General features: G+C 38.9%; 1 protein-coding gene across 1 annotated transcript in view; it reads left to right on the top strand.

Moving 5' to 3' along the window:
- The first annotated feature begins 687 nt into the window (after positions 1 to 687).
- tfdp2 (transcription factor Dp-2) overlaps positions 688 to 19,447 on the top strand; it is a 36,797-nt gene continuing 18,037 nt past the window's right edge. The window contains exons 1-3 of the mRNA XM_083548427.1: positions 688 to 864; positions 12,968 to 13,026; positions 14,733 to 14,796. Of these exons, the coding sequence (XP_083404553.1) occupies positions 13,012 to 13,026; positions 14,733 to 14,796 (79 nt within the window). The 5' untranslated portion in view covers positions 688 to 864; positions 12,968 to 13,011. The remainder of the gene's footprint in view (positions 865 to 12,967; positions 13,027 to 14,732; positions 14,797 to 19,447) is intronic.

The raw sequence follows: 19,447 nt of genomic DNA, 5'->3' as shown, positions 1-19,447 counted from the left end.
CGCTAATGGGAGAAGCCGAAAGAAGAAGAAGAAGATTCGCCACCTTCCTTGACAAATGTCGGTGGAGGGAACTAATATCTGGTCAGCAGTGATCTTATACATTATGGCAGTTTGTTAACATGAATGGGGTGTAAGAGGGTTGACCTACAGTCTGGACATGTCTTCTTAATGAATAGTCACTTTTCTAAAGGTTATGGAGGGCCATTTTCATTATACAGCAGAGCAAATCAATGAATATACACTGTTTAAATTGCAACTGTGGATGTTCCTTTTTTTTTAAAAATAAACTGCATCTTGAAAGATTTAATTCAGACAAATTAAAGTATGATTTAAAAAGACTGTTTTTAAAGACTTTCCCATGCAAAAACAAGCACATTGCCTCTCTCTTTGTCTGTCTGAACTAATGCAATTCAAACGTATAAAGGGTTTTTTCAATTACTTTGCCGGAATCCCAATTCTCCTAGTGTTTAATATCTAGGTCACTAGAAATGATGTTCCAGCTATGATTTCACCCCCTCAATAGGCCACCTATATCATGATTCAGCCTTTATTTCTTCGACCACCTCTACTCCACGCGACTTTCTTTGTGCGGCGAAAGGGCCAGCTTCATGCGGATTATCCAATCACATCGTAGCGGGTGTGATACGTCACCAGCGGGTGTAACCAATCAGAGGAGACTGCTGGCTCCCACCGCCAAGCTTGGGTGCAGAGTTCGGCACTCAGGAAGTAAAGCAAAGGCCCGAGGAGTCCGAGGTGTTCCTGTCAAACACAGTTCTCCTGTCTGAGGGTTTATTTATTTATTTATTTAAAAAAAACTTCGAGTTTTTAGGATATTTCCACTCGAGGCTACGGATTCTACTACAGGTAATATTCTATGTGTGTGTGTGTACTTGGTAGAGAGACTCAAGAAAGCAGTGAGAGAACTTCAGTGAGTTGCTGAAGGCTGCATGTGAAGCGCATCCTGGGATAGAGAAGTGTTTAACGCTCTTATCATCAGCTCGCAGCTTGGTGTGAAATTGGCCTGCAGAATCGAGATGCATTAGACAGAAAATTTATTTTGTACCTGTCAAATGTGGAATTGAGCGAGTTTGGTGAGTTCCAGATGAATTAAAGTGGTGTATTGTACTGGAGTCAGCAGCATCACTTACTTATAAAAACCAAAACAAAACTAGCTTAATTTATTGTTCTTAATTAAGCAAAAGGAATACGATTTTTAAGGGTTTGTTGTGTGAAGTAAAGTGGTTTGAAGCTTTTCGAAGCGCTGTCATGGTGTCCATTTTTTCCAGTGTAAAGCAAAGGGGTAAATTAGAAAGCCCGTGTGCGCGCGCGCGCACGTCCGCGTTTGTGTGCGCGCGTGCGTGCGCGCGCGAGAGAGAGTGTGTGTGTGTGTGTGTGTAAGTGTTTTATGGCATAGTCCTTGCACATGCCACGCAATACTGAAAGCAAACTGGCTGAGCCCTTATTTCAGCCGGGCGTTGTTCTGTAAACTTTGCAATTTGCACATTTCCGCTCGTGTGTGTGTGTGTGTGTGTGTGTGTGTGTGTGTATGTGTATATATGTGTGTATATATATATATACACAGGGGGGTGTAGACAGACATGGGCATGGTGATCAGAGTTTCCCCTCATGTCCTGCAGCAGATGGTTAAATTTCAGCGATTGACCATAAGGAGAAGTTCCCCACCTGTCTCTATAATCTATATCTATATGTATAGGCAGATCTCACAAAGATGTCACACTATTCTCATTCAGATCTACTTCTGGGGGACATCTTTTAGGTGAAAACCAGCTGACTAAGTGCAGGTTCATAAATATCTAACCTCCATCCCCCTGCTTGAGTTGCTGTAAGCTGCAGCAGTAGTGTGTCTGTGTCAGCACTGGGACCTGGTCAGTGTGAGAGAATGACGGTATGATTATGCATCCAATGTGTTTTACAGGCAAAGAATCCGGTTGACATATGGTTTAAAATGGTATTCTTGGTATTTTAGTGTAATGAGGCACTTTAATATAATATAAATGCTATTTAAGTTCACTTTTTGATCCAGTGATTGTGGTTAGATTGTGGTTCAATGCCCAGGCTCATGACCAACACTACACTATTTTTCATATGTAGACGATCTGATACACAGGACACATAAAGAGGTGCCAGCTTTCATTACCTTTTTTTTATGCTGTCCTCAGCTTGCAGTCATTAAGGCAGATACTGAGCAAACATTCGACTTTATTACTTTGCATGTCAATATATTCTCTCCATCTAGTGTCCAGTGTCTCAGAGTTTTCATCATGTGTGATATCGAAAAATGAGACGGGTGTGTCCCTAACCTCTGTCATTCTCATTACAGAGGACGTTAAGGTCTTATTCACATATACCCTGTATAGAAAATATAGACATACAACAATGAGAAATGTCTCAATGTAATAGTTCAGTCATGCCGAACATGAATGAGTAAAAAGAGCATCTTTTTCTATTGTAATGTAACGACTTATAGAGTAAGGAATTGAACATCGTGCTGAGGAAGTCCATGAAACATCTAAACGATCGGTTGAACTGAACATGTTTTAAAGTCCTACAGAAAAGCTTGTACACATTGTAAAATAACACTAAAGAATACTCCCTTGACAGCCTTAAAAATAGGTTGTTGATTACCCCAAAACAGTCTCCATGGAGTTTGTTGATTGAAGATTTGAAAGCCAGCAGTGTAGGAGGAGGAAGCCGACGTTGGGTCGACGTGAATGTTTTGTTTATAGCAAGTGAGGTTACCTCTTTCTGTGATGTGCATAACTTTGTCTTTAAAAGCTGAAGACTGAAAGCTGCATTGTTTTACAGGAAGCCTGTTTGTCGTTGAATTGCATTTTGAGTAATTGGTCAAGGATTTTATTGACATCATCTCCTAGCGTAAAGTAAAAAGCACCCATATAACTCTTGTTTATTTTTAAAGCCTTTGCTTTCTTTGTTGTTGTTTTAGTTGTTGTTGTTCTCAGTGTTTGACTATTGACTGATCAGCTTTTAAACAGTCTGGCTGATTTTCTTTCCTTTTGCTTGTCTGTGTAGTCTGTAGTTTATGATTTTTTTAGTAATATATTATCTTTAGGGTTTTTTCTCTTCTAACTAGAACTGTTTTATGGATCATTTTGGCAGTTGATTAAACACAGATTTTTTTGATGAGTTCTATAACCATCTAATAGGCAAATGTGGTGTCATGACTTCTCTTGGACTTCTTATGATCTAGAAGATGAATATAAAAAAATAAGCTGTGTTTGTGTGATTTCAAAATGTTTTCAGATGTAAGAGGAAGAGTTTCAGTGTTCTGAAACCCTATTTGTTTAGTTTTTTTTTTGCTTTGTTTGTTGACGATTAAAGCGAACCATATCCCAGCAAATCATGGTGGAAACTTTTTTCTTTCTTTTTTTTTTTTTTTTTTTTTTAAATGCCACGTTAAGGCTTTAACCGACCAAACAAATACCACCGTGCAGATGTAGAGTTTCCTCAGTTGCTCACTAAATGCACAATCTATGTCAGAAGTTAAAGGGTTGTTTAGTATAACACAATATAAATGAATTAATCTGACATGATTTATAAGTGACTCATACAGTTTCCTACTGTTGATCATTTCGAATGTAAACCCATTAAAACAGCTTTCAAAAAAAAAAGAGGCATGATTTTGTTCCATTACCAACATTGCTGCAAATATACACACAAGTGTCATCGATTAGGCTGGTGTGGACATTGAAGACACTCAAGTCTCAATATAGTTGTTGTAATGCTTCTGGCTTGTTCGCTTCCTGGACAGATTGTGAGATTTAAGGCAGACATCTGTTGATCCCTTACAGACAAGCTGCACATTTAATCCCTCGTGCAGAGGCGAGGCAAAACGAGACCCCCACCAGGAGCTTGTGGTGTCTGTGTGACAGGTGCCCAACCCTTTCTGCTACTTGGCAACTAGAAATCGTGTCCAAATTTGTGTTCGAGCAACTAGAACATGGACCAAACGAACTGCCTGGTGCATAAACTTACATAAACACTTTATTGAGCAGCTGCTCAAATTTTGCTGCCCTGTGGCTTATTTACATCTGTTTTTTTTGTTTGTTTTTTTTTGTTGCACAAATCAAATAAAGCTTTGGAGCTGTGCATTCGTGTGGGAATGACAGCAGGCCTGAGGAAGCCTGTGCGTCCCTTTTGGCGCCATTTCACAGCTGTTGAGCTCAGTGCTGTGTACTCCATTGTCACTGTAACACGTCCCATGAGACACTTTGCTGTTTTGGCGTGAGCGTGCGCATACGAGCTAGTGCCGAGACGCAGAACATAACCTCCATTCACGTTGCTTCATTACACATTCCGTTCTTGGGAACAGAAGCTCCAGCGTTAAGTTTCCTGGCTGTTTCAGCCCCATGTGATGCAATTGTACTCGGACAGGGAAGACGTTTGTGATTCTGCTAATAATATATCATCAGCAGGCTGTAATTAGGGTGTTGTGTATTGACTTGTAAACATCGGGAAACAAAAATCGTACCCGGGCTGCTTTTTGGACTTTGTTCAGAATATGCACTCAAGCTTTTTTTTTTTTGGCTGTGTTTATGTGCTGTATGAATCTTCCTGGATGATACATTTATGTTAGACAAAGATATTTACAGAATGTTCAAATGAACTAGAGGCGGTTTTTGGCGTGCTGTATTTGACTCTTTCTAATAGCATTTACTTCTGTCCCTGCTCTCTGCCATCACTGACCTCTGGACTGATCCCACTTTTTTCAAATTGGTTTTTATAAATTGTACACCTATTAGTGTTATCAGGCACTATTTTATATATATTATTTAAAGGTAAAACACAAAATTATTTTATTTAATGGTCAGAAATACTATCAGGATCAAGATGAGTCTATAAAAACAGATCACAAAGAATTAAATGGTGATTAATACAATAGTAAAATTATATAGTAATTAGTTTTAGTTAGCAACATAAAAAAAAACCAGTAACCACAACCCCAATAGCACAGCATGCTTGGTTCATTTCCATCATCATTCCTTGCTGCAACTAAACTGCTGATCACTTCTCTCAGTCAGTCTTGGACCGGTATTTTGGTCCACATCAGAGTTTTATTGCTGAGTTCACATCTGCCAAAATGAACTGAACCGAAGGAGTAAACACCCCACCCTGTACAATAGTGTTTATTGTGTATGCTGTTGTTAGGTTTAAGGGAAGTTGTGTCAGGCATTCATGTGTAACATGCTCTCATGCGATTCAATGTATTTGAATCGGATATGAAGGATACGTTCGATGTGTCTGAATATGTCTTCACAATACAGGCAATATAGTCCCTGTTGTTTTATCGATGACCGTAAAATTACGTATAAATTAGTAAACCTATGGATGCAGTGAGTGACGAAAACTGTAAAAATGGAGCTGCTCATAGCACACAAAACCCCTCTCAGAATAGGGAAGCATTTAAGAGCCGTCAAAGTAGTTTCTTAAACACGAATACGTTTGACCTCTTACAGCTTGTGTGTCCAGCTGCTGTGAGCTGTCTGGCTGAAGTTTCTCAAGAAATGCTCCAGCATATTTTACTTTCTCTTTTTTTTGTCTGTCTCACAGCCTGTGTGTGTGTTGGTCTGGAAACAGCTTATACATTGTGATATTCTTTCTACTTTACATAGTTCTGAAAATTAGGGCTTTTAGGAATTAAAGTGAATCTTTTGGAGAAAAAAAGAATCTCGATTGCAGATAAAGTTTGAGGGGGAAATGCTACTGAAGTTTGCACCACAGACATTTTGACAGCCGATATCTGAGGAGATTTATTTCAATTTCTTTGTAACAACATGTGGGGAAAAAGCCTGAGTTCAGTGTACAAAGAAATCCCACTAGGTGTAACTATAGAAGGGTTCTAGACATCTTTACGCAGACTGAGATGGAGGCATAGGAAAGGACAAAAAGTGAATAAAATTCCCATTCCATATTCAAGTTTGGGGAAATGGATTTAGTTCAGTCTGAACGTTGCCAGGGGTGTCATCATATTTTTAGCGATTTGTTAAAATGCAAAGCCAGAGGTACTGATGGGTTTTCCCAGACCACTTCAAGCATACGATATATCAGATTTCTGTTGGCTGTGTCCTAAACCCATTGTCCTCCTCGTCCTTCCTTCCCTATTCAGGCCCCCATGCTGACTCGCCATTCATATTAATAGCTTGTGAGGCCAGTCCAGTCTTCAACTGCCCTGACAGTAATTCCAGAACACAGATTTGGGTCAGATCTGAAACCTTCTCAGTAACATGTATGCTCCTAAACATATGCACAGATGAGCATTTCTGTAGCATGATCATCCTAAGTGACCCTGTTGCCATGGTGATAGACTGCCATGGTGCTGCATCGGTGACAGATGGAGGGGGTCACCGAGTGGAGAGCGTGAGGGTGGACTCGGACACCATGACACTCAGCCCCCCCCACTCCAGCACAGCGTAGTTTTTATGCTTTCTGAACTCACTGTGTGGTGGAGGAGAGCTCCTAGTTAACCTTTTCTCTCCAGTTCAGCCCTGATTAGACTAACAGACTGTGACCTCCAGCAGAGAGAGCCTCTGACCCAGTGTTTTCCACTCCCATTTTAATATTGTTATTTTCCTGCAGATCTAACGGAGTCACCTCTTTCAGGTCAGTAGCCTTGAGTCAGTGAGGCAGGCAGGACGTTGAGAGGGTTTGACTGTAGCATATATTCTTTATAATGGTGCAAATATGACAGAAGCAATCGCATTACATTTATCACAAGATTAAGACGGGCTACGGAAGTCCCAGGCCAATTCAGGGTGAATATTCCTGTCTCACGCTCTGGGTTCCCATGGTAGGATCCGGATCCGGATCCTCCTTCTTGACAAGAGATGGAGAGAGAAGACGAATGGATGAACGAATGTATTAGCAAGTATGTAGTGCCACATTGCAATGTTTTTTTTTTTGTTTTGTTTTACTTGATGCTCTTCATTTCTTCAAGCTGGAATTTAAAGGCACCGATTCAATTGAGGATTATTTTTTCAAAGTAAAAAAAAAAATTCAGTGTATTTATTTTTTTTTATTGTCCACTCATATTTTTTCATGACAATTTTAGAACCTTTCAAATAGGAAAGAAAATCAAATGTTTCGAACGTCTGGATTTTAAAATCTGACGAATGTTAGTTATAAAACAATGAGGACAAAAATGAAATAAACGTGACAATCCAATACGCTGCTTGTTACTGTATGCTGGTTCAGTGTTAATGATATTGGTTGTATTAACATGAGTAAAACATGCTAAAAACATGCTTGTTTTGACTAAACATGAATGCTGGTGAAGGCTATTAAAACAATCGTGTGTGACAGCCTTTCTCCAGGCTAAATGAGGTATGAAATCTAATCACAAGTAGTCTTTGAAGACACCTTCATTATGTCAGGTGTGAACGGATTGGAATCCCGTGAGGCATGTTAATGGCAGGTGTGATCAAGCCTGTCACTTCGGTTTCTGGTGGACTGTAATCTTAAACGTGTCTAGATCACCTTAGTTTAGACGCATGTTTTCCACACGTATTTGAGATAACAAATTCAGAAGCCCTGTATGAGCGCGGTCCGCACTCTATGATTAAAAACCGGTGATCTGAGCTACTGAGGAATTGGGTTGTGGCTCTCGACACACGCCCATGTTAATGTCCACTGTACAACTCGGCTCAACCACGTGCTTTCTATCGAATTTGATCATGTTCACGGAGAGCAGGTATCGCGTTTAGTAAATTTTTGCAAATGAAGGAAATCCATAGTGTAATACAGGGTGATTAGATGATCATTTACTTTTCTCTTTCCACACGGTTAAACAGTTATCAAATTCAAGTGCGCTATATAAATGTATATTATGATGTATGAGTTGTAATGAGATACCCTTGATTGCAATTGCACTGACTGACATCATAAATCCAGACCAGAAAGCCTTGCATGCGTTTTGCTGTGTGTGGGTTGAGACGATAAACTTTGAAATTGGTAATAAAAGGGGGAAAAAGTGTGCCGGGAATGCATGTCGAACATCTAGTTGGAACACATGCTGCTTGATGCTACACCAGCAACAAGTTTGTGTTAGAGTGTCGTGTCCTTTGCAGCTATGCGTTTAACCTATTGTGTGTGGAGCTCAATTGTGTTGGGGGGGGGGGGGGGGGTTTCTTATAGAATGCTAAAGGAAAGGAAAGATGTAGAAGAAAAAAGGGAGAGCTGCAGCCACTTTGAAGGGCTCTTTGGTTTCTCTATTCGGCCTCTCCCTCTCAGGACAAAAGCCCTTTATTTTGGGACTACAGCAGGGGTCTGATGGGATATGGGGGGCAGCAGGGCCTTTTCATCTCCCCCTTCGACACAGGCAGGCTCACCAGCTGTCGGCTTAATGCCTCTCCCATGGCTTCCCCCAGCAAGACTGGCCAGTGACACGCGCTCTCTCTCTCTCTCTCACACGTGCACACATGGTTGGTAGAGATTATTTAATTGGATAAAAAAAAAAAGCCTATTTCACATTCTGCATTTAAGTTATGGGAATGATCAGAACACATCTTGGGCTGCAAACATAATCATTAAGATACTTATTAAGATAAAGGCAAAAATCATTCCAACTTCTGCATCTTGTTACAGTCGTTCTGTTGTTCTTTCTTGCTTTATTCATTCGTTTATTTATTAATTTTTGGACATGGTTATAGTGGCTTTTTATATGAATTACTGTGCAAAGGTTTTGGCCACTGAATGCTGTAAGCTGTAAGTCAGAATGTTTTCGAAATGAAGCGACTCATTTTTTATGAATTAACAAAATGGAAAGTAAGTGAACAGACGAAACCGATCAATAAGAATTGAAAGACAAACGGTGGTCACACCAAATATGGGTTTGATTTGGATTTCTCTTCTGTTCATTTACTTTCTATTGTGTTTATTGTTTAAAAAAAAAAAAACTAACACTTTAATTTTTTTGAAAACATTCTTACGTTACAGCATTTTCCCATAAGTGCTTCAACTTTGCGTAGCACTTACTGTACACTTCTACAGTAAGTTTATCACAGTGTGTGGTACTGGATAAGATCAGCTCATTTTTTATATTAAATACACTTCCGATGTGAAATATTTGAACCTAAACCTTATCAAAAGAATCTGATACTCTTTTTTGCTTCCAGATTCTTGTTTTCTCGAACATCACTGCACCACTGAGAATTAGCTTAGTGTTTAATACATTTGATTAGTTGTCATTTGAGACCTGCATGAGAGAGAAGAGCTGTGAGCCAATCACTGAGAGTTAAATAAAATCTAATTGTGTTTGAGACACACTGAGGGAATGGGCTATGGGTTCTGATCACATCAAATATTATTTGCAAGATGTGCATAAAAATAGGTTTATAATTGCAGCAACATATGATTATTTTTGGGATATGACAGTAACTCCACAGATGATATTCTGTGAAAAATTTTGTTAACTCTTCTAGCATGCTCGTACTCGCATGTTAATTTTCCCATAAGAATGAATGTAAAAGCAATGAATCCGTTCCCAGGCCTCAGGCGATCGCTTATTTCAGCCCTTTGTTTCATAGTTTAATGCCTAATTTAACACGCAAATATACTTGTAACAAAGTATAAACATAAAAAGTAATAAATTATAAACATTAAATCCATTATTTTCTTTTTGTTTTTCATGATTGTACGTACTGTTGAACTAGACATGCCATATTACAGACAAAGATCTCGTGTGCGTATGCCACGTTCATGCTTTTTCATTTCTTTCTTAGTTTCAATGGTTATTATTTTTACAACCTTTTTCCCAGCGCTATCACTACACTTCTTGGGACCTATGATGCTAAATTTATAGTGAAATAAAACAAAAACAACATTAAAACAGACAAAAAGCGCAATATTCACATAAGAGAATGACGGGAACGCACTCAGAACAATGTCTATGGAGCGAGTGAGCAGACGGAGGTGACGAGTGACGATCAGAATGCGTGACTGGAACCAAATGCGTCAGAAGAAATGCTCGTCTTCCTGAAATATGCTCGTATTCCTACAAAGATTTTTACTAGTAAAACCGCTCATACACCGATATTCTCCTCCTACAGGGCACTCGTTCTGCACTGTTCCACTCTACTGTAAAAACTTCTTATCGTTCTTAATTTGCCACGTTACTCACTATATTCAGGTCAGCTTTATTTAGTTAGTATATGTCAGATATTATTATAATATTTCTATTCGTTTTATCGATGGAAATTTCTGTGTTTTCTGAGCTATATGAGGGTTTTGTGTTATCAGCAAAGGCAACACTTTAGCTGAATTCACATTTATGCGAGAGTAGAGACGCCTCTAAGGCTGCAGCAGGTGTGCAGCCGCAGTCGCAAACAGTCAGCAGGTGCATGATAGACACACAAACAGAATAATCTAAGTAGAGCAAGATGTTTATGACTTTCAGGGAACATGCATTCTGCAGTTAGCTGCGTTTGCAAAAAAAATTTAGATATTTTTTTCTGCTGGAAACAAGTCTCGGATGACTTTCTTATCTGCTTAGAAACGGATTTGTGTAGGATTTGAAGAGTGAGGTTCATGATTATTCATGTGGGCCAAATATTAACCGGGTTTCGTTAGCAGATGTCTAGGACCGAATTTGCTCGTAAATGCACTAGCTGTAATAATGAAGTACAACTTGTTAAAGGCCTGAGAGATTAAGACATGCATCACTATGTAAAAGCAGACCAACATAATGTATTATCAATATCACAAGGTGCTCTGATATAGAATAATGCAAGTGTCATCAATGCTACCGACTCCTCCAAGTATGACTTGTAGGATGTTAAACACATTTCTGTCTCTCTCACACAATTTCAGATTTATTCTCTTGGCGAACTAGAATTGGAATATATAAATATATATAATATATATATATATATATATATATATATATATATATATATATATATATATATATATATATATATATATATATATATATATATATATATATATGTGTGTATATATGTATATGTGTATATATATATATGTGTGTGTATATGTATACAGTGAGGAAAATAAGTATTTGAACACTCTGCTATTTTGCAAGTTCTCCCACTTAGAAATCATGAAGGGGTCTGAAATTGTCTTCGTAGGTGCATGTCCACTGTGAGAGACATAATCTAAAAAAAAAATCCTATTTTAATAGTTTAAAATAGTTATAAACTATTTATTTGTATGATACAGCTGCAAATAAGTATTTGAACACCTGTCTATCAGCTAGAATTCTGACCCTCAAAGACCTGTTAGTCTGCCTTTAAAATGTCCACCTCCACTACATTTATTATCCTAAATTAGATGCACCTGTTTGAGGTCGTTAGCTGCATAAAGACACCTGTCCACCCCATACAATCAGTAAGACTCCAATTACTAACATAACCAAGACCAAAGAGCTGTCCAAAGACACTAGAGACAAAATTGTACACCTCCACAAGGCTGGAAAGGGCTACGGGGAAATTGCCAAGTGTGTGTGTGTATATATATATATATATATATATATATATATATATATATATATATATATATATATATATATATATATATATATATATATATATATATATATATATATATATATATATATAGCTCGGTGGTTAAACTGTCACTGCTGGATCCTTAAGCAAGGCATTTAACCCTCAGATGCTCAGTTTTATAAGTAGATCATGTTAGTCACTCTTGATAAGGGCATCTGCCAAAATGCCATAAATGTTAATAGGATATTTAAGCCATATTTTTTCAGCACTAAAGGTGTATTGCCATGTAGTACATTTAAAACACAATATGCTAACAACATAATATATCACTACTTTCCTTAAACATTTCTATTCCACATTCACTACCTGTATATTTATATAATCTGAGGCGGTTTGGGCAAAACTCCTCTTAGATGTATCTGTGGCTGATTTTTAATTATTCCAGTCTTCTGTGGTTCTTCATTAAACTGTTACCACAAAGTCGGAGGCACGACCTTGGAGGCGGTAGCAGTAAAATTTTCCCTTCACTTGAACCGGTTTCAGCTTTACAACCTCCCCCATGAAAACAAAGTAAACTTTATGAACAGTTGGTTAACTTGGAAGAACTTGAGTGGCCTGCAATAGAGCTCTGACCTCCACCCTACTGAACACCTTTGGAATGAGTTGGAATGCTGATTGCATCCCAGGCATCATCACCCTACATCAGTGTCTGAGTTTACTAACACCCTCGTGGCTGAATGAGCACAAACCTCTACAAGCGCACTGCAAAATCTAGTGTTCCCAGAACAGTGGAGGATGTTATATCAGCAAATGAGGACTAAATGTGGAATGGGATGTTCGCATATTAATCTTATGTTCAGGTGTCCACAAACTTGTGTCTATTAAATGTTTTTTTTTCAACTCAATTTTAAAACCCTTTTTTTTTTACCTAAATATTAGTTTTTCCCCCATCATGCCTTATTTCTTCCTGTAGAGATTGTTTTGTACCAGTATAACACACATGGGCATAAAACAGTCACTCTACCCCAATATATTTAAAGCCCACACCATGTAATATTGTAGCATGTAGCTCATTTGCATAAGTGGTGTATTAATTTCTGTGGTAGTAAGAATAGTACAGCGTTCAGCCAGTTGATGAGATGTAATTACTGTCATGCACAGCAATGTAGAAGAAGGAAACCGAGCACACCCTCATGTGCCACATTCATACAAGGCATTTATTAACATTTTTAAATATCAGACCGTGACAGTGCATGCAAATGAAATTCATTTGCAGATTCGTGCTATAAAAAAAAGTGCTAAGAGACCTTGAGTCTCAAACACACATCTGGCTGTGTTTATTTCCGTGCTTGAATTGACGCATCTGTGTTTTTGTGCAGTACAGTATATTTCAACACTGTACAATCTAGTATTTTGCATATCATACACGTACCCATTCTTGACTTGTGTTTGTGTCGTTTTGTCTGCAGGAGGCTGGAGAACTGGTGACTAGGAGCTCATTGCTATCTCCTGTATGATGGCCAACGCAGTAAGTATTAACATCAGATTTTTCTGTTTCATTCATTAATTCATCTATCTTTTATAAATGTTTTATCACGGTTGACTCACAGTCTTCCAGGAACACTGTATTGTACGCCTTTACACAATCAAACCTCGTGGCGAATTACAGTTTTCAGTCCTTCTTCCAGTAGACAATGACGATGGGAGGAAACTTGAGAACCCATGCAGAAACTCGGACAGTTTCTTAAGCTCAGGATGGCACCAGGGAACCTGTAACACTACCCTCTGTTTTAAATGTTTTGTGTTATACAGTAGGAGTAAGACAGAGTACATGTGTGTGAATGAGTGGGTGGAGAAGGTGGAGGAGTTCAGGTACCTGGGGTCAACAGTGCAAAGTAATGGAGAGTGTGTTAGAGAAGTGAAGAAAAGAGTGCAGGCAGGGTGGAGTGGGTGGAGAAGAGTGATAGCAGGAGTGATTTGTGATAGAAGGGTATCTGTGAGAGTGAAAAGGAAAATCTATAGGACTGTGTTGAGACCTGCGATGTTGTATGGTTTAGAGACAGTGGCATTGAGTAAAAGACAGGTGGTGGAGCTGGAGGTAGCAGAGCTGAAGATGAGGAGTTGAGAGGTGATGACGATGGACAGAAAAGAGAAAGAGAGGAAGGGCAGGGAGGAGGTTTATGGATGTGGTGAGGGAAGACATGCAGGTAGTTGGGTTGAAAGAGGCAGATTAAGAGGAGATGGAGACGGATGGTCCGCTGTGGCGACCCCTGATGGGAGAAGCTGAAAGAAGAAGAAGAATTTGGGATTAGTGAAAAATCATCAGCTATGACCATCTTTAATGTGCAGCTGTTACTTTATAGAGGTGTGGTAGCTTTCTATTCTGAGGTTTTAAGATTTTATCACATACTAATGTCATACTCAAAAATGTTACCGAACAAGTAAGCAGTTTGATGATGTCTGTAAATAAATACTTTCTCTGCATAGTCTTTCCAAAGCAAGCGTGCCAGTATGATGGTGGTGTTGGGCGCTTTTTGAAGCATATAATGGGGATCTGTTTAGTTTTAATTATAAAAAATATTACATGTCCGGTTTTGTCAACAAAGGTTTTAGGTCACTGTGTTAAACCTTTTGGCAGATTTTAATCATTGAGTTGAGAAACTTTAGTCCTGACAATCATATTTATCTGAATATATAGTAAATCATTGACATTTTCAGGTAGAAAAACTACAGGTTTTTGTATTTCATTCATTTATTTTTAGAATATTTTTTTTCTTGCATTTTTAATTGAAATGAAACCGTTTTGTGACTGTGGTGTAGGAGTTTAACGCCAGCCGCCCGTATCTGATTACGAACTTTTACATCCTTTACATTCCAGAATATGGCTATCCAACTTGATCATGGCATGACATCCACTGTGTGAGAAATTCATGCTGCATCCTTATCAGACCGACTGTCTTCCTAGAACAGAGTTGGTTTAACAAAAAAAGTCAGACAGGTCAAAAAAAAAAAAAAGAATTATAATAATAATAAAAAAAGGTGTAAAGTTGTGGTGTCAAAGTATAAAAAATATGTAAAAGAAACAAACTGTTAAAAAATGTTCATCCCATGGTACTGTTAGAATTTATTCACAGTGACCTCAAGACCACAACTCTTTATTGAGGACATGTCTGTGCAGATATATCTGTCTACTAATCACTTTCACTGTCATTGTGTTCTTTTTTTTTTTTTAAGGTTGGCACTGCGTCTCTGTGTGCTGATTTGAAGGCCTTTCTAAGTAACCAGAATTTACCAAAAGGTTTGAATATTCTTCTTTTGCCAAATTACAAACATTGATTTAGATCTAACTTCAGAATGATCCAGTCTTCGACTTTCCGAAATACTAAAGTGCATCAGCCCCGCAAGCATCTTTCCTTTATCTTACTTCTATATTATAGTGAGCCATAATAAGTGTCGGAGAAGAGAACAAGTTTTACGTTTTTTTTTTTTATTTAAGTTTTTTTTAGTATTGTGTAGTAAAAATCTGAGTCAAATATCAGTAATGATTTAGTCTGAATAAACATGACATTTAATTCACTGCGTAATATACAGTAGGTTTACTGGTGCCACTATTTAGTGTTTTGTGTATTTGTCCCACACTGTCTTGTGCTGTCCCACACTGTCTTGTGCTGGAGGAACGTTGTTTCATTTCGCGGTGTACTGCGTCAGCTATATATGGTTGAAATGATAATAAAAGCCACTTGACTGGATTATCTTATTAAAAAAAAACAGTTGATGTGATGTACACAGAATGTGTGTGTGTGTGTGTGTGTGTGTGTGTGTGTGTGTGTGTGTGTGTGTGTATACTGAATAAATTGAATTGAATTAAACAGAGCAGACATTAAGTTAATGTGGGTCTGTAAAGTCGGGAGGGGAGTGGTGTGTTAATGTATACAGTGTGTGTGTGTGTGTGTGTGTGTGTGTGTGTGTGTGTGTGTGTGTATATATATATATATATATATATATATATATATATATATATATATATATATATATATATATATATATATATATATACACACATACATACATACTTTTTACTTTCTTTCTTTTTCGGCTTCTCCCGTTAGGGGTCGCCACAGCGGATCCTCCGCACGTTTGATTTGGCACATGTTTTACGCTGGATGCCTACATACATACATATATACAGTGTGTGTATAGTGAGTGTATATACAGTGGAACCCGGTTATCTCGCCCTCGGTTACCTCGACAACCCTATTAAGTCGACGTTTTTGAAGTGGAACCGCCAAATTCTCGCTTTGTCTTAGCATTTTTTTATCGGTTATGTCGATTTTTTATTTTTTATGTCGCCGAACCCTGATATCTCGAGCACAAGGGGGGGAAATTGCCATTTAACGTCGGTTATCTCGGTGCAGCCGCAGAAGAACTCGCGGAAGTGGCGGAAAAATCAAGTCTTACAAATGCTACAGGTGTTGTATTGTATACTGGTGAATCTCTGCTGTTAGTTAGTGCACATATGCCTTTTGTTGTTAAATGTTATGCGATGAACGGGAGGCGAAAACCGCGCTGGGTAGGAGTGCCGGTGGGAAGACACGTACCGGGATACACATGAGCGATAACAACGACCGCCGTGAACCAACATATACCAACAATAACGGACAGTGAGAGTGTGGAAGTTTAAATAGGAGCTGGTGATGATGATAAACGAGCACCATATGTGCGGGATTAAAGCCGGGAGCTTCAGAGAAAGCGGCCGAGAAAACACCTGACACGCTGAAGGGGGCCGAAGGGGGCGTGGCAGGTGGATTCCTGACAGATAAACATGTACTGTATGTATTTTTATAGCATGCCTTCATCAAACAAATCGCGGAAACGCTGTTGTGTAAAAAACCCTTCAAAAACACGTGCATGCACATTCTCATTTATTAACGCACATCATGTACATAAAGAAATTTCAAGCACGTTAATATATTGCCGCCATTTTGATTTTCGTTTATCTCGATCATCGGTTACCTCGATGCTTTTTGGCGACCCCCAGGATATCGACATAACCGGGTTCCACTGTATACGTATGGTGAAGTCGGTTCCAATTTGCCGCAGTCCAGACGAATTTGCATGAAGTATGGAATGGTAGCCATGTTGTTTCAGTACTCCTTTCTCCCAGAATAAGTCTCCACATTACCTGCTCCAAAACAACCCCAGATCATTAAGCTTCCACCTCCATGTTTGACGGCGGCTGTGGTTCAGTCTGATAACATCGTCTCTCCTGTTCTCCATCTTACTTAAGATCTTTAGCGAAAAATATCAGTTCACATAACTTACTTCTGTTCATTCATTGTCCAACTTTTCTGTTTGTTGCACATTTGACAAAAAGAACATGCATGTGTCCCAAAAATGATGAACTTGTAACAGACACACATTGCGTTTTCTCCCCCCAAACCTTCACAAAAAGTTGGAGGCACACAGCTGTATAGAATGCGGTAGTATTCAGTTTATCCTTCACTTGAACTAGGAGACACAAAACTGTTACAGCATGAGAATGCACCTGTGCATAAACCGAGCTTCATGAAGATATGGTCATGGTCATGGAAGATATGGCCTGCTATTGATCTCTGACCTCTAAACTTATTGGACCCCTTTTGGATGAATTGGAACACTTACTGCACCCCAGGCCTCCCCAGTACCTGACTTTACTAATGCCCTTGTGGCCAAACTAGAACAAATCTTTACAACCACCCTTTAAAGAAAAAGTGGAGATTATTCTAACAGCAAAAGGGAAATCGATGTGGAATAGGGTGTTCAAAAGGCTTAGCAGATTTGTCCAGATCTGTCATGACTAGGTAACCACAAACCTTTATTCATATAGTGTGTGTGTGTGGTGTGATATTACTATATGGACAAAAGTTTAATGTGAACATCAAACAGCCTGTTTTAATCTCATGCAAAAAAAAGCCCAAATGGCAAACGGTGTGAGGTGTCGTATATCAATAATCCAGAATACAGATAATAAAAGACGACTAGCTTAAAAATGGAAAACAGACTGGCGCAATAAAAGCCTTACATTTTCCATAACGTCTCTGCACTCTTTAGTGTGTGGTTCTGTTACGGTAGAGCTGCAGTGTTTGAGAATATAAGCTAAGTACATCCACATGTTCAGGCATGTAGTGAGTTTAGAGTCAGTGACAAAGAACCATTTCTCTGTGCAGAGAAATATATAGTGGCGACTGAGTGTATAGTTTTTGTCTCAATTTTATTTAATGTGCAACACAAAACGATTTCAGCTGTATGTTGGATCTGAAGAACTGTATATCTACATCACTCTCACACACACACACACACACACACACACACACACACACACACACACACACACACAGGCACGTTCAGATATATAGATATCAAATAACCACACACATCACTGTTTTTTTTGTGTGTGTGTGTGTGTGTGCTGTTTGTCTGTGTGCGTGTCTCTTTGTTTGTATCACTGTTTTTTTTTTGTGTGTGTGTGTGTGTGTCTCTGAAAAGGCTGAGCAAAGGGTTCCTGTGAAAGAAAAGCTGTGTGTGTATGTGTATGTGTATGTGTGTGTGTGTGTGTGTGTGTGTGTGTGTGTGTGTGTGTGTGTGTGTGTGTGTGTGTGTGTGTGTGTGTGTGTGTGTGTAAGAGTGTCTGCCTGGCCTCTTGTATTCCTCTTCTGTAGTAATAAAGACAGAGTGGTGTGTGTGTGTGAGTGTGTGGAGAGGAGGTGTTGATGGAACTGGGTAGACGTGTCCATGGTTCTCCTTTTCCCTTTACTCTTCTCTCTGTTTTTCCCTTTATCTGTTACTCAGGTTAATGGGCTCTGTTCACGTGTTTACTACATGCGTGTAATGAGAGGAAGTGTGTGTTTTTTTGGGGGGGTTTCTCTTCCAAAATTTCACATTTTGTTTAAAACCAGATTAAATGGTCGACATCATTCTGAATTCTTTAAAGCACCAGTCAGGAAGGCCTTCCCTACTTCGCCACACCTAATTAAGTATGCATAACCTGTTAACAAAGACTAGCGTTGGTAAGCTGGCAGCTGTAGCTTTATGAACTCACTCGCTGTTGTTTTTCAATCCTGTTTTGATTGCACATATTTCTATGATCGTGAAATATCATTTCAGCAGCACAACAAATATTAATGAAGCCCAGTTTTCAGATCATTGTATGGATTTTTCTATTTGAAAATGAATAGTGTCTGATTTATTCTGATTAGTGAATAAAAGCTTGCATGATGTGTGGGTAGATCCCTATCCCGTGGCCCACTTCTACTCTTTGGTTCCTCTGTAGCTAAAAGTTTGGGGGATGGGAAGAGTGGTCTGCTCCGCTTGTGTGTAGGACTGAACACGAATCTTGAGTGGTGGACTTATGAAAGACAAGCAGACTGAGAGAAAAAGCAAGAAGGTGGGGGATATGGACGTTCTGCTTGTTCCTCTTCAAAAACAAGGAGGTAACTTGACCGAGATTGAGAGTCTTGTGTAGGCAGATCATTACATCCAGACAAACACTGTCATGGTTACTCTGTTCAGTCTTGTGACATATGGAAGCTGTGTATGAAGTTATTTGTTGAAATTGTAGGTTCCTGTGTTTGTACTTCTTTTCTTTTTTTTGCTTGTTTTTACAGAAATCAGTCATAAATCTATTTTATTTTGTCCTTCAGATATCATTAAAATGTAAAGATGTGTAATTCAGGCTTTGTTTGAGTGAGCGCATGTGTGTACTTGTGTGCACGTGTGTCTCTGCTGGGGCCGAAGCTCAGCTGTATTCTAATGAAGCTCTGCTCATTGTTGCTCTATAGACCCCAGACTCTGATACATTCCTTTGCTGAGACCCCAGCTGCTGTGTGTGTGTGTGTGTGTGTGTGTGTGTGTGTGTGTGTGTGTGTGTGTGTGTGTGTGTGTGTGTGTGTGTGTGTGTGTGTGTGTGTGTG

Source organism: Silurus aristotelis, assembly GCF_946808225.1.
Source record: "Silurus aristotelis genome assembly, chromosome: 8".
NCBI lineage: Eukaryota > Metazoa > Chordata > Actinopteri > Siluriformes > Siluridae > Silurus > Silurus aristotelis.
Note: the sequence above shows the minus strand (reverse complement) of the source record. Positions and strands in the feature narration are given on the sequence as shown.